This window comes from Ursus arctos, unplaced genomic scaffold, assembly GCF_023065955.2.
Source record: "Ursus arctos isolate Adak ecotype North America unplaced genomic scaffold, UrsArc2.0 scaffold_5, whole genome shotgun sequence".
In the NCBI taxonomy this organism is placed as follows: Eukaryota; Metazoa; Chordata; class Mammalia; order Carnivora; family Ursidae; genus Ursus; species Ursus arctos.
In genome coordinates this window covers 85900331-85913194 of record NW_026623067.1, presented here as the reverse complement: position 1 = coordinate 85913194, position 12864 = coordinate 85900331, and the positions used below count along the sequence as shown (strand labels likewise).

The 12864-nt window shown below is 45.0% G+C and overlaps 1 protein-coding gene across 2 annotated transcripts in view; it reads left to right on the top strand.

Annotated features, from left to right (window-relative positions):
* The first annotated feature begins 6443 nt into the window (after positions 1 to 6443).
* Positions 6444 to 12864, top strand: part of EFNA5 (ephrin A5) — a 270948-nt gene continuing 264527 nt past the window's right edge. The window contains exon 1 of one of the 2 annotated variants that reach the window (XM_026498493.4): positions 6444 to 8420. In XM_026498493.4, the coding sequence (XP_026354278.1) occupies positions 8296 to 8420 (125 nt within the window). In that variant the 5' untranslated portion in view covers positions 6444 to 8295. The remainder of the gene's footprint in view (positions 8421 to 12864) is intronic. The other variant, XM_026498492.4, reaches the window with a different exon arrangement.

Genomic DNA, 12864 nt, shown 5'->3' with positions numbered 1-12864 from the left:
TTAACTTTACAGCATCACAATAAAACTTACGATGTTGGCATAAGGTATGTGGAAGTCTCAGAATAGAGTTATAAATTTGCTGTAAGAGGACAATTCCCCCCCCCCAAATTAATAGCATATTAAAAAAAATCATCTCTACTGTGGCCAAGAGAAATGGGAAAACAACAACTGAGACTATGATTTAGGTGACTACAAAGGAAAATGCACTTTCCCAAATACTAGGACCCAAATCCCTCCACTTTTATCTGAAAGAAGGCACATAAGTTGAGGAAAGATATTCTTAGTTTGCCATAATTCTACACTTTGCTTTGCTTAGCCAGTTTAGATCTTGGGGAAAAAAGTAAGTCCAAAGCTCAAAAGGGGCTTAGAAATAGCATTTCCTATTTCATGAAATCATGCTTACTAAGGGTTTTATCTTTTACTGGTCTTTAAATAGAATTATCCCAGAAGTTGATGAAAGTCTTGGTGAAAATTGATTGGGGGTGCCTGGCTCAGTTGGTTAAGCATCTGCCTTCAGCACAGGGCATGATCCCAGGGTCCTGGGATAGAGCCCTGCGTTGGGCTCCCTGCTCAACGGGGAGCCTGCTTCTCCTCTCCCTCTGCCTGCCGCTCCCTCCTACTTGTGCGCTCTCTCAAATAAATAAATAAAGTCTTTAAAAAAAATTGATCGAAAAATAAGTTCTATCTGTCTCTATGCTCATATCTATGTTATGCATGTATGTGTGTGTATATAATATGGATAATTTTATATTTATATATATAATGACCTCAGTGAAATAAAAAATAAAATATTCTAGCTTCTTTTGAGTCTCTCAGCAAGTAAAAGAATATAAAAATGCATACGTATATGCTTTTTGGATGATGGTCGATGGAGCTAATGGGATAAAAGTATCCTAATTATCAGTTTGAATACAGAAAAAAAAAGCACAAATTAATTTTATTTCTGAAAAGGTTACTTATATTCTTTTTATTTAAATAAAGTTATGCTGGGGCGCCTGGATGGCTTAGTTGGTTAAGTGTCTGCCTTTGGCTCAGGTCATGATCCCAGGTCCTGGGATCAAGCCCTGCGTCATTGGGCTCCCTGCTCAGCTGGGAGTTTGCTTCTCCTTCTGCCTGCCGCACCCCCCGCTGGTGCTCCCCCCCTTTCTCAAATAAATAAATAAAATCTTTACAAAAAAATAAATTATGCTGTAGATGTCTATGATTGTCATCATAATAAAACATAAGTATAAGCTTCTTTTGGTTATATGCATTCATCTCTATGTATAGCCTTTTTGAAAAAAATATTTATTTGCGAGAGAGAGAGCGTGCACATCAGTGTGAGAGCGAGGGGAGGGAGAGAGAGAGATAGAATCCTTAAGCAGACTCCCTGCTGAATAAGAAGCCGCTGAACATGGAGCCTGACCCTGAGATCTCGACCTGAGCTGAAATGAAGAGTTTGATGCTTAACTGACTGAGCCACCCAGGCACCCCCACCATGTATATTCTTTTAAGCAAAGAAGGTAGTATTATTTAATAATTCACAAAGAACATTTTAGGACAGCATACATTATGCTAGTTGATGGATTAAATTTGTAAAATGCAGATACATTGTATTTGATTTTTATTTAAAAATTTGAAGAGGGGAAACAGAGCAGTGAAAAGTACATTCAGTTCAAGTAGTAAAGACAACATGAAAATTTCCTAGAGGAATAAAATCACCAATTTCAGCTTTAAAGTTGAAAACTGGTTACATAACTCTATGGTGTATAGAATGAAGTTGAGATAATGAAAAGTCATGTGGAAATTGGTTGAATCAATTAGTTCTTGTTTGCTTCTTTTAAAATTACACGTAAGCACATAGTCATTTGTAGTACCCAGGACCGTAACACATATTTTCATATATGTCTAATTATATGGTTTAGTTCTTTATCAAAATGACTGCCCAAGCTTCTGCATGTTTAAAAAAGTTTGCCCTGTGGATCTTACTAAAACTATGTTTTCAAAGAGGTAAAACAACAACAGACAGTTCATAAATTAAAAAAAAATTTAAATGTCTTTTTCAGAATATTGCAGCAACCTGTAAAACTCCTACTTATCCACAGACTTTCTGAGAAGGGATGCTGTGAGACAAACTCCAGGAAGCACCCGGAAAGTAAAGAAAGAATGAGCAAAAGTAGAAAATTCATGATGGAAGTTGAAGGTCACAAGATGGAAGGTAGAGATGTGACACTCTATTTAGTAGACAGGTTTTTTTTTGTTTTGTTTTGTATTTTTCACTTTCAGGTTGTACAGAAAAGAGACAGCTAGATCAGAAATAGAAAAGGAGCATTTCCTTAGGTCTCCAGGGAGAGAAAAGCTAGCAAATAGTTATTTCTAAAGATTCTGAGAAACCTGTTATAAAAAGGGGTGAGGAGGAGCGAAGGCTTCTTTAAATAGTTTGGTGATAGAACCTAGGTTTCTTGGGACTTTGGAATGAATTCTAAATGTTCTAGAAAGATAAATAGCAGGCTTAGATTAAATATCTTTTTGTTAGTCGTCTGTTAGAAAGTTTTGTGTCTAATTGTTATTTCTTTCATCTTTGTTCTTGAATTTGTTTCTTTGATTATTTCTTCTGGGAATCAGTTCTAATTTAACTACTGTATTAAACAAGAGTTGCTTAGGCTATGGACTGTGGGGTTTGATTCACAGCTTGCTTCATTTTTTTGTCTGGACACTTGACCCAACAGAACTCTACTTCAACCTGGGGACAGCTAATGCAAAAATGAAGTCTAAACCGGTCCAAAAAAGATTAACCCATACTTGAAAACAAGCTTTGCTCCTGCATCCCCATCTTGGAGATGGCATTCTCTTTCATGCCTTGTGAAAACTACTTTTAAAGCATCACTTCATTTTAATGGAGAGGATCATAAAGTTCAGTTCTCTAAAGTATCAACATTCTTGCCTTGATGGTTAGTTGAAACATTTCAGACAAATAAATACAGAATTTACTTTTTTGCCTGAAATATTGAAGTAGTTAAGGTAAAAATAAATTACCTGAATCAGTGATTCTTAGTTTTCTATGCTCCTTAGAATTCCCTGGGGAGCTTCTAAAAATTACAGATCCCAGGTCCTGTCCTTGCCCCTAACAAATTAAAACAGGAAGTGGGGTCCCGGCATTGTTCTTTTTAAAACAGCTCCTTAGGTGGGGCTGCTGGGTGGCTCCCCCTTCAGCTCAGGCCATGATCCATGGGTCCTGCTTAGCGGGGAGTCGGCGTCTCCCTCTCTCTCTCTCAAATAAAGAAAATAAAATCTTTAAAAAAATACTTAAATTAAAAAATAAAAAGCTCTCTAGGTGTCTCTAATTTGTAGCCAAGGTTAGAACACCAATCTAAATAGTTCAAGGTCAAAAAATAATGAACAAATAAGTAAACAAACAAATAAGTTTTCAAATAGGATTTCATCCCTATTTGTATGTTGAGGCATAATGATTATTACTTGTTACTTGTTTTAAAACCACCCGTGCATTTGGTTGCCTGTAGCTTTAAATTCAAACATTTGTAGATTGCAGTTAAGCCCTTCTACAGTCCATTCTTAACAGACTTTAAAGGTCTCAGCTCCCTACAACCCTGTTCAAGTCTTGTCAACTCAGAGCCTTCGAACACTCCCTACCTTTTTACTCCTCTGTGTTTTAGCTTACTGTTTTCTTTCTCTCATACCTCAACTTCATTCTATACTTGGCAGAATGTTATTTACCCTTCAAAGGCCAGTTTAAGGGTCGCTGCCTCTGTGACATTGGAGTAATCATATATAGTTATTTTATATAATGCTGATTTGTATAAATTCAAATCACTTAAGTATTTTCCTGAAGAGAGAAAGTCACATTGTCTAGCGATAAGTGAACAGTTAATAACACCTCTTCAAAGTCCATCTAAGTATGTATCTATCATATTGCTGCTTAGTTACTCCAATATCAATAATTACTTAGGTGTATCATCCCAGGAGGCATTTGATTTATATTTATGAATTATTTCACATAGACATTTGAGTTATGATCTGAAACAGTTGCAAATTCCAATGTCTTATTCCAATTCCCTGAATAATTTTGAGGAAGACCATCATGTATGATTTTTTTTTTCTGCTTAAAATCGGACTACCCAGACTTTAAGCAAATTAGAGATATTGAAAATATTAGGACATCTATAGTCTTTTGATATGTTGAATTTTCACATTTGGAGTATGAGTTTCTAATAGGAAATAAGTGGACATAATTTTTTCTTTACTCCTTTGGCTTTGACGCCACAGGAAGCCAGCTTGCTAACTGCCTGATACCTGATATTTCCCTGAATGAAAAGACTTTCCGATGAGGATCAGCATTTTCCCCAAGACAGGAGTGTGAATTCTCTTCTTCCTAAAGATACACATCCCTTAAAAGAGTCCAGAATATTTCCTGCAAAACTGCCTCAGTCATCTGAGCACTTATTAGAGCTACTATCAGAAAAGCTGAGGGAAGAAATGTGTCATTCCTGCAAAGGAAAAAACAAATGCACCCTAAAATAGGCCAAGGCCTTGAACATCAGCAAGATTACAGAGCGTGGCGGGGGGAGTAAATAATGTTTTCAATAAGATTTTGGTTTCAAAAATAACTGTATCCTTTAGCTCCCTGGCTTAAATTTTCCAACTTTCTCACTTCTGGAATTTTGTGAAATATACAAATGGTAGACAAGTATTTGTGTTAATATTCTGAATTTACATTTTTTTAAATTAGGAAGGTGGGTGGTTTGTTGGGATGGTCCGTCATGGAGTCTGGAACTACACAGATTGCAATTTACACCTAGTCACAAATAGAGGAGTTCCTTTCCTAGGACAATTTCAGGATCTCTTCATGTAGGAAAATTTTCTGTAACTGAGGAAGGACTCAACTTTTAGGCAAGAACTCATTACGTCCAGGTAATTCCATGCCAATGTGAGCTGTTCTTTTTCCCTCAAGTCTTTATTGATCTTGACCCCAGGTTCTCCATCAAACTCAATCCAGACTGAGCTGCAGGCAACACCCCCGCTGGGTGCGGACTTCAGGCCCACCACTGGAGGGCGTCTGGACGCTTCCAAACAATTCCGAAGCGCCTGGAAAGTCTGAGCTAGAAAACTAAGGCACAGGAGGGAGAACGTGATATTTGATTTTATTGGGCTAATAAGTAAAGGGGAAAACAGGAAGGGTTGGGAGCAAATCTAAACCGCATTCTTTCTTGGGATCAGTCCTTCCCACCGGGGCAGCCTACTCCCTAGAGGATTGGAGGGACTAATAAGAAGGCCTGAGCCCTCTGAGCTCCGCAAGGGCAAGTCTCCGAGGGGTTGGTGCCCCACAGCGTCGGGCTCCTGGCTAGATTCCCGGGCGCTGGAGGACGGCGGACGCGTCCCAAGGCGCTCGGACCGTCTTGCTGTCAGGCGACCGTGCTTGCGTGGCCGCCGGGGGCCAAGACGCTGTAACCTGCTCTAGAAGTCCGGGTACGAGAGGCCTTTTCAAATAATAAAGGAACTCCTGCCCTGCCCTTCGATTCTTCCCGCACCCGGTTCGTTGAAAGCATTTATCCTTTGGGGATTGGGCAGCGAACCAACCTCGGGGTCGAAATGTAAAAGGTGTAAGGTATTTCTGATGGGCTCCCTTGCCGCATTCATTTCCTTCCTGCTGAAGGATCGCACTGAATTGTAATCACTTTACACTGTGATTTTTCTCAATTAAAAAAAAAAATGTGTTTCAGAGCATCACTTTGAAGAAAAGTCTTGCTTCCTGCTCATGAACCTTTAAGTCCCTGGTAGGAAGAGGCGAGTTGAAAGGCACATGAGAGATGCTCAGGTTTCCAAGATAACCCAGCGCCGGGCAATGCGCGTCGTGAGCAGCGCAGAGATTTACAAGAACACGTATTCATTGAGGCTCCCTGCCAGCCTGTCTGCGGGGACTTCAAGTCACCTGCAGGGCCTGGGAGACAGATTTCGGCTTGCCGGCTACAGCATGGGAACCGGTTCCTGTGTAATTGAAAAACCCCACTCTCAGGTAGAAAGACGTCAAATCACTCCTGAGCCCAGACGGAATTCAGCATCCAAAGGGTTACGCGCGGTTGCTGGGTTCGGGCGGAGGAGAGGGCGCCTCGGCACTCCCAGTAATTCAATTAGTCAGGTTTCTGGAAGGTGGGGCCGGGGAGGGGGGGAGGAGGCGTGGGGAAGGGAGGAGATTAAGAAAACGCCTCTTTCTCGTGGAACAAACCAATCCTGTTGGAGTGAAGAGAGAGGAAAAAACCCCGACCTGTAAGCAAACAGCAGGCCGTACACTGACTGGCTGCTCCAGCCACCCACCCCACCCCCCGCTTTCCAAGTAAACTGCATGGGGAGGGAAGGAAAAAAAAAAAAAAGAAAAAAAAAAGGCAGCCCACATGACCCGGGCCGCGGCGGCAGCGGCGCTGGCTGGGCGCGGGCTGCCGGCGCCTCCCCCTGCTAGGTCCGGAGCTCACACCGGCGCTCGCGCAGCCCGCCTGCCCCGCGCCCTGCGCTTACACGCCCGGGCGCCCCCCCCCACAACGGCCGCACCGCCCACGTCCACGTTCACGCGCGCGGCCTTGCGCTCCGGTGCGGCGGCGGCTGCTGCTGCTGCTGCTGCTGCTGCTGCTGGGTCGCGGTTGCTGTCGGCTTTACACGCAGGTCATTAACGAGGGGGCGTGCCCGAGGAGATTTTTCCCATAAAGCATTTTTTCTCTCTTTTTTTTCTCTTTTGCAAAACTGACTTTTACCTCTTTCCACTTCTCGCCAGTCATTTCAATCCCTCCTGGGCGGTTCGTGCTGCTGCTGCTGCACTCAAGTTTATTTTCCCGCCTGGTAGAGGTTTTAGGATTCGGTTGGTGCTTTTCACCTCTTGTTGCTGCTGTGCCCAAGGAGGGAAAGAGGAGCAGCTGCAGGAGAATCGGGAAGGTTTTCTGATGTAGTCATCGGGGAGGTGCCACTCGCTCCTGCGCTCCCTCTCACTCTCTTTTTTTTTCCCCCCTCTTTTCTCGTTTCAAACTGATTGATGCATCTCTACAAGTTGCCGGGCTTGGGGCCGGACCCGTCGGAGTCGCAGGGACACTTCTGAGCGCTCACCCGAGGCTCTTGGCACCGCGTCTGGGGGCTCAGTCTCGCTCCCGGAAGGCGATCGGAGACTGCCATCAGCCCATCCAGGAGTTGGAGGGATTCATTTTAAAAGTGATTGTTTTCCCTCTCGCTCTCCAGCCTAACAGTTGGGTCGGCGTGGTCCTGCAGGTTTGGGCATCCCAGCTCCGCCTCGCTGGCTGGTTCGTAACCTCTGCTCTTCATTCACTCTGGTGCACCCACACCCGGCCAAGAAAAGCACGCGCGAGAAATCCCCGAGGCTCCGCCAGCGCCCGGGGTGTCGTCTCCCGCCGCAGCAGTCTGACTCCGCCTGGGGACCTGCCGGAGGACACGAAGAGCTAAACTTTCTTTGAGGTTTGCAAGGCAAGACCGCTCCTCGCCAGCTTAGCTGCAGCTTAACCAGTTCCAGGACGCCGGCGGGGCTGGGTTTGTGGCTCCGGATCCCCACCCTTCTCGGCGCACCGCCCCGAATCCGCAGCACTCACGACTCCGAGATTTCCAGGGGTCTCCGGGTTAAGGCACAGAGGAGGCGGGGGAAGGGGGTCCTCACACTCCGGGACCACAGGCGCGAAGCCCCCCGTCCACACGGAGCCCTCCTGCAGTTTCTCACCGGCCGCCAAAGTAACTTGGAGCGAAGCGGGGCGCACTGCGAGGGCCCTGGGCGGCGGCGGATCCGTGCGGAGCCCGCGGCGCCGACGCTGAGCCGGGCCCGGCGGGCCAGTGTATGTCTCCCCGCGGCCGCGGCGCGCAACTCCCGGTGACTGTGCAGCGTGCGCCGCCGCCTGCCCCAACCCGCGGTGCCGCCGCCCGGCCTGGTGCGCACCTCCTTCTCCCGGGGTGACCGGCCTGCCGCCGCCGCCGCTCGAGACACAGCTTGGCACCCCTTCCCCCGCCCTCGCCGCCACCACCACACACACGCATGCTTCTCTCCATCTTGTGATTCCTTTTTTTCTCCTGAACCCTCCAGTGGGGGTGCGAGTTTGTCTTTGCCCCCTCCCCACCCCCCCTCCACCGTCTCCTCTTCTCGTTCTCCTTCCCCTCCCCAGCTTGGTGTGCGCCTCTTTCTTTTCTCGCCACTTCATTCTTATTTATTCATATTTATTTGGCTCCAGCTCTCTTTCTTCCCTTCCCTCCCTCCCTCCGGATCCCTGCTCTTTCCCCGGAGTGGCTTGTCGGGGGCTCCGCCGCTGGCCAGGCGTGATGTTGCACGTGGAGATGTTGACGCTGGTGTTTCTGGTGCTCTGGATGTGTGTGCTCAGCCAGGACCCAGGCTCCAAGGCCGTCGCCGACCGCTACGCCGTCTACTGGAACAGCAGCAACCCCAGGTAAGGCAATGGGAGCGGAGAGCGGGGGATATCGGGCCTCGGCGCCCTGCGGAAGGAGCGGCTGTGGCGGCGGGGACCAGCGCGCACCAGCCACCGGCGGCGCGCACCCTCGGAGCCTGCGTCGCCAAGGCGCTGATGGCTTTCGAGGCGCCCACGGGAAGCGCTCCCGTCGCGCCTCTCTTTGTTAAGCTGCCTCAAAGAGGCCGGGAGTCCCTGGGAGTCCCCGGGGCAGCCCAAACCGGCTGCCTCCGCGGAGCGCGAGGAGACTCGGAAAAGGCGGGAGCTGGGGAGTCGAGATCTCTCTGCTTCCTCACCCGGGCAAGCGGGCCCGCACCTCGATCCGGGCGTAGCGCTTGGGCACCGAGAGCCCCGGGTGCGCGCCGCCAAGAGTTCCCGCCTGGAGCGTGGGTGCGCAGGGACTGCAGGGAGAACCCGCCAAACATCCCCAAAGTTGGTGGGTTGTTTTTTTGTTTTTTGATTTTTCTTCCCTTTTTTCGGTGCGTTCAGAGAGCGCACAGGGTAGGGGAAGCGAGGGGGGGGCTGGGAAGCGGAAGCTTTAGGCTTTTATTTTTCTCTTAACTGCGAGGCAATCATCCGGCCCCTGGCCCAGTCTCGGCCCGGCGCGCCTGGCAGTGGAGAGGATTCTCCCACCTCCTTGCCCCCCGTGGGCTCAAGGTGCCAGAAAGTTTGATCTAATGCCGGGTTACGTCATATGTGCGGAGCGAACTGCTGGAGTTGGCCGAGCCGGGAGGTGGGAGCCCTTAGTCCACGGCCTGGCGGTGTGAAGCCGGAGGAACACGCGCAATTACCTGGAACCGTTTTGTGGGCGTCCCCGAAGCCCGCCGGGTACGCGGAAGGCTAGAGATGGGCGCCTGGGGCCGCCCTAGCGCGCCTGCTGGACTCTGGCCACCCGCAGACGTCCCTTGATCAGGGATTCTGGAAGTGGGGAGGAGTGAGGGTTGTCCACCGTGCCTGGCGAACCCCTCCGGATCCAGAGCAGCTCCGAGCCCGACTTTCTCCCGGCCTGTGGGCAGCAGTCGGCCCCGCTGGGCCCCTAATGCTCTGCCTCTCTGGGACCGAGGCCAGCTTCCAGGTGCGGGCTGGTTTCGGTGCCTGCCTAAGAGGGAAATAGCATCGATTATACCTAAAATTCCAGGTTTCTCTCTGGGCTCGAGTGGAAGTTAGGAGGGGAGAGGCGGGAGGCCGAGGGGATAGTTTGTGGTGCCTGCACGCCCAACGTGTATGGGAGAGAGGGGGCTGGCGGGCGCCTCCAGTTCTTCCTACCTCGGAGTGGCCGTGTCTACCGGCCTCCCTCCTTCCCCCTTAATTCAGGCTTGGGAGGGATTCCCCGCTTGAAGTAATGTCAGCTCAGAAGATGGGCAGATTTCCCCCACATGCGGTCGACCGGTTGCCTAAAGGCGAGTCCCCCGACCCCCCCCCCCCCCCGCCCTGCTACTCCAGGAGAGAGAGTCACACCCAGGTAGCGCAAATCCTAAATTGCACCGCCTGGCAGAAGTGCAGACATCCCTGAAAGTTTGGTTAAAAAAATGTCTTCTGGATGTGGGTGGTGGGATGGGAAGCTATTTCTTCTCTGACATGCCACTTACCACTATTAGGAAAAGAAAGAAAAGCCAGAGGAGATGCCTTTTATTAAAGCTGACAAGACAAATAGAGCAAGCTTTCCAGTTGTGATGGCGTTAAAAGCAAGTCTCATGATGTTGGTTGGTTTTATTCCCCCCTGGGCTTTATTAAACAGCATATACGAAATAGAGGAATTTATATTTCTAAACTTTAGCGCCCTATTAAATAAGACAACAGTGAAACTGGTTAGTTGAATGTGGGACATTCCGTGCTTAGTTGTCTTTTCCTTCCCACTCCAGACTTCGCAATGTGATCTTTTGCTCCTAGTTTTCGTTCACTTGGATCCTTGGGTGTGCCAGTCATCCTAGGTTAAAACAGAAAGAATCAGCAGCACCCCCACTTACCCCTCCTTCTTAACCTGTCAAGCTAGTCTGAGTTAGTTTGAGGACATTTTATCTTAGGTTATCTCTGTTTTATGCTTTTGATACTGTTGTTTGGTTTGAGATTAGCACATTGATTTTTGTCACAGGTCATGTTTTTTAATAGATTTGCCCTGCCTGTAGAAAACTCTGCTCAGGATGCCATGGTGGCTTTGAACCTGCCCAGACAAAGTTAATCTGTAGAATTTTAAAATAGCAAGGGTATTCTCAAGTCCGTATTCCAATTCAAGGCTTGTGGAAATACCTTTCTACTTGATCATTATCATTTTAATGATGTTCAAAAGAAAGGATAATGTACCCCCTCCAAGAGATTCAGCTCTAACTTTAGTATTCTTAGAGGTTTGCGGGTGCATTTATCTTCATATGTTGTCACAGTAAAAGTTACTTTAAAAAATAACATAACTGTTAAAGTAGGGACTGGTCGGCAGATTTATCTCTGAAATGTTGAATAAGATGGTTTTTTTGATGTATTAAGAAAATTCAGCTTGGATGTAATTTAAAAACAGCCAATGCAAAATAACTAGTTTAGAAATAAGCACAAACAGTTTATCTCAAAAGATACTGAAGAAACATTTTAGAGACTTTTCAAGGGTTTACTAAATTTTATAAATTCAATGTTTTACATTGTATTTTCAATAATATGTTATCATTTTGTAAAGTAAGTTAGCCATGCCTTCTGATTTTATATAAATCCTATTTTTTTTAGGACTTGCTAAACTAATAAGATCAGAGGACTTAATCTTTTGGAAAAAAGTTGAAAACTTTCATTGCAACTTAAACAGACTAAAACTTTTTTTTCTTAGATAAGAAGACTTCAGTAGATACTCAAATTCCTAATAAGGGATTCTGTGGCAAAATGAAGTAAATATATTGTAGCTGATACTAATGGGGTTGAATTTGAAATTATGTTTAAATACAATTAGAATTATTGCATCTGGATCACAGGGTTTAAATATCTTATATTGTAACTTGGTAGTCCTAGGAGTTTACTGTTTTCATTACTGACTCTATTATACCATTAGCATCCATAGATCTAGATTAACAGAGGAAAAAATATTAAACTGATTTGCTATCAGATAGAATCTATCGTCCTAGGTATTCACTTCTGGAAAGTGGATTTTCAGATTTCAAATGCTGATAACTTTTTAGTTGCTAGTATTTATTGGGTGGTGGGCCAAAAAGCAATTTTATGTTTTGAATTGGCACAAATCTCTGAAATAGCAACTGAGAACTATCAATCTGAATAGAAGTATATGATAACATTTTCTAAATGCATCTTCTATATTTTAAAAATTTGGAAAGTTGTCTGGATTTCACCTAAATATAGTAATAGAGTGATTCTTTTAATGTTAGCCTGAATTTTGAACCAGTATGTTACTTCGTAACTTTGAGTAATGAATATCTAAATCAAGGAGAATATAGCTATTTGTCTTTAATTTCTTTAAAAATAGAAAAAGCTTTTAAGTAACTTTTAAAGAGACTTTCAGTAATAAAACTTCATTTACATTCTCCCATAGCAGCTACCCTTATAAAGATAGAGGTGACTCAATTTAAGAACATGCCTCTTAATCTGAAGTGTGCTATGAACAGTTTGGTGCTTCCAATGAGAATATTCTTTTAAATATTGTGTATACTGAAAAGTTCTTGGTTTCTTTTGACCAGTTGCCAAAATGATGATAGGATAATTAAACATGTATCTTACTAGTTGGCTTTAACGGATGGAATAGTAAAATAATACAGTGGCAAATAGTACCAGCGTACTTTAAGAATACTGATTCTCCTCACTTAATGCTTTGCTTCTGTTAGGTTCTGAGTATCACCAATTTAAAGTGTTATGCTCTGATGGGAAAAAAATATCTCTATAATTCACCTGGAGTATACTAAATTTTAACCTAATCATATGTTTTCTTTGGACTTTTAAAATTCTTGTAGGCACTTGTAAATTAAACATTTCATGTTAGACTCGCAGGTAATTGACACCATTTAGTTGTGCTAACATGTAATCTTGGAGTTGTGAAAGTGATATGAATTCTAGGTCAGTACTGGCAGACCTTTCTGGCTTACAGATCATATGTATGTGGCTAAGTAGAGAGAGGTAATAACTTTTTTTTTTCCTGATCATAATCCCTTGGGTATTTTTTTCCTTTCGAAATAAACTTGTTTTATTTTTTAAAATCAGAGTCATCAATGTTTTATTATGTGTATTCTAGTATTCTAGCACTGTGCCTTTTCCACTGACAAATAAAGGAAATCAATTTGATTTAAATCTAAGAATTTGTTTTAGGAAAGGTAGAAAGTTGATCCTGGTTTTGAATGAATTTTATCACCAAACTTGTACAGGATTCACTTTATTTTTGAAATTTTAAAGGTTTTAAATAATACATGTTAGAAACTTAAAAGTTCTTCAAGTAAAAAGCATTGTT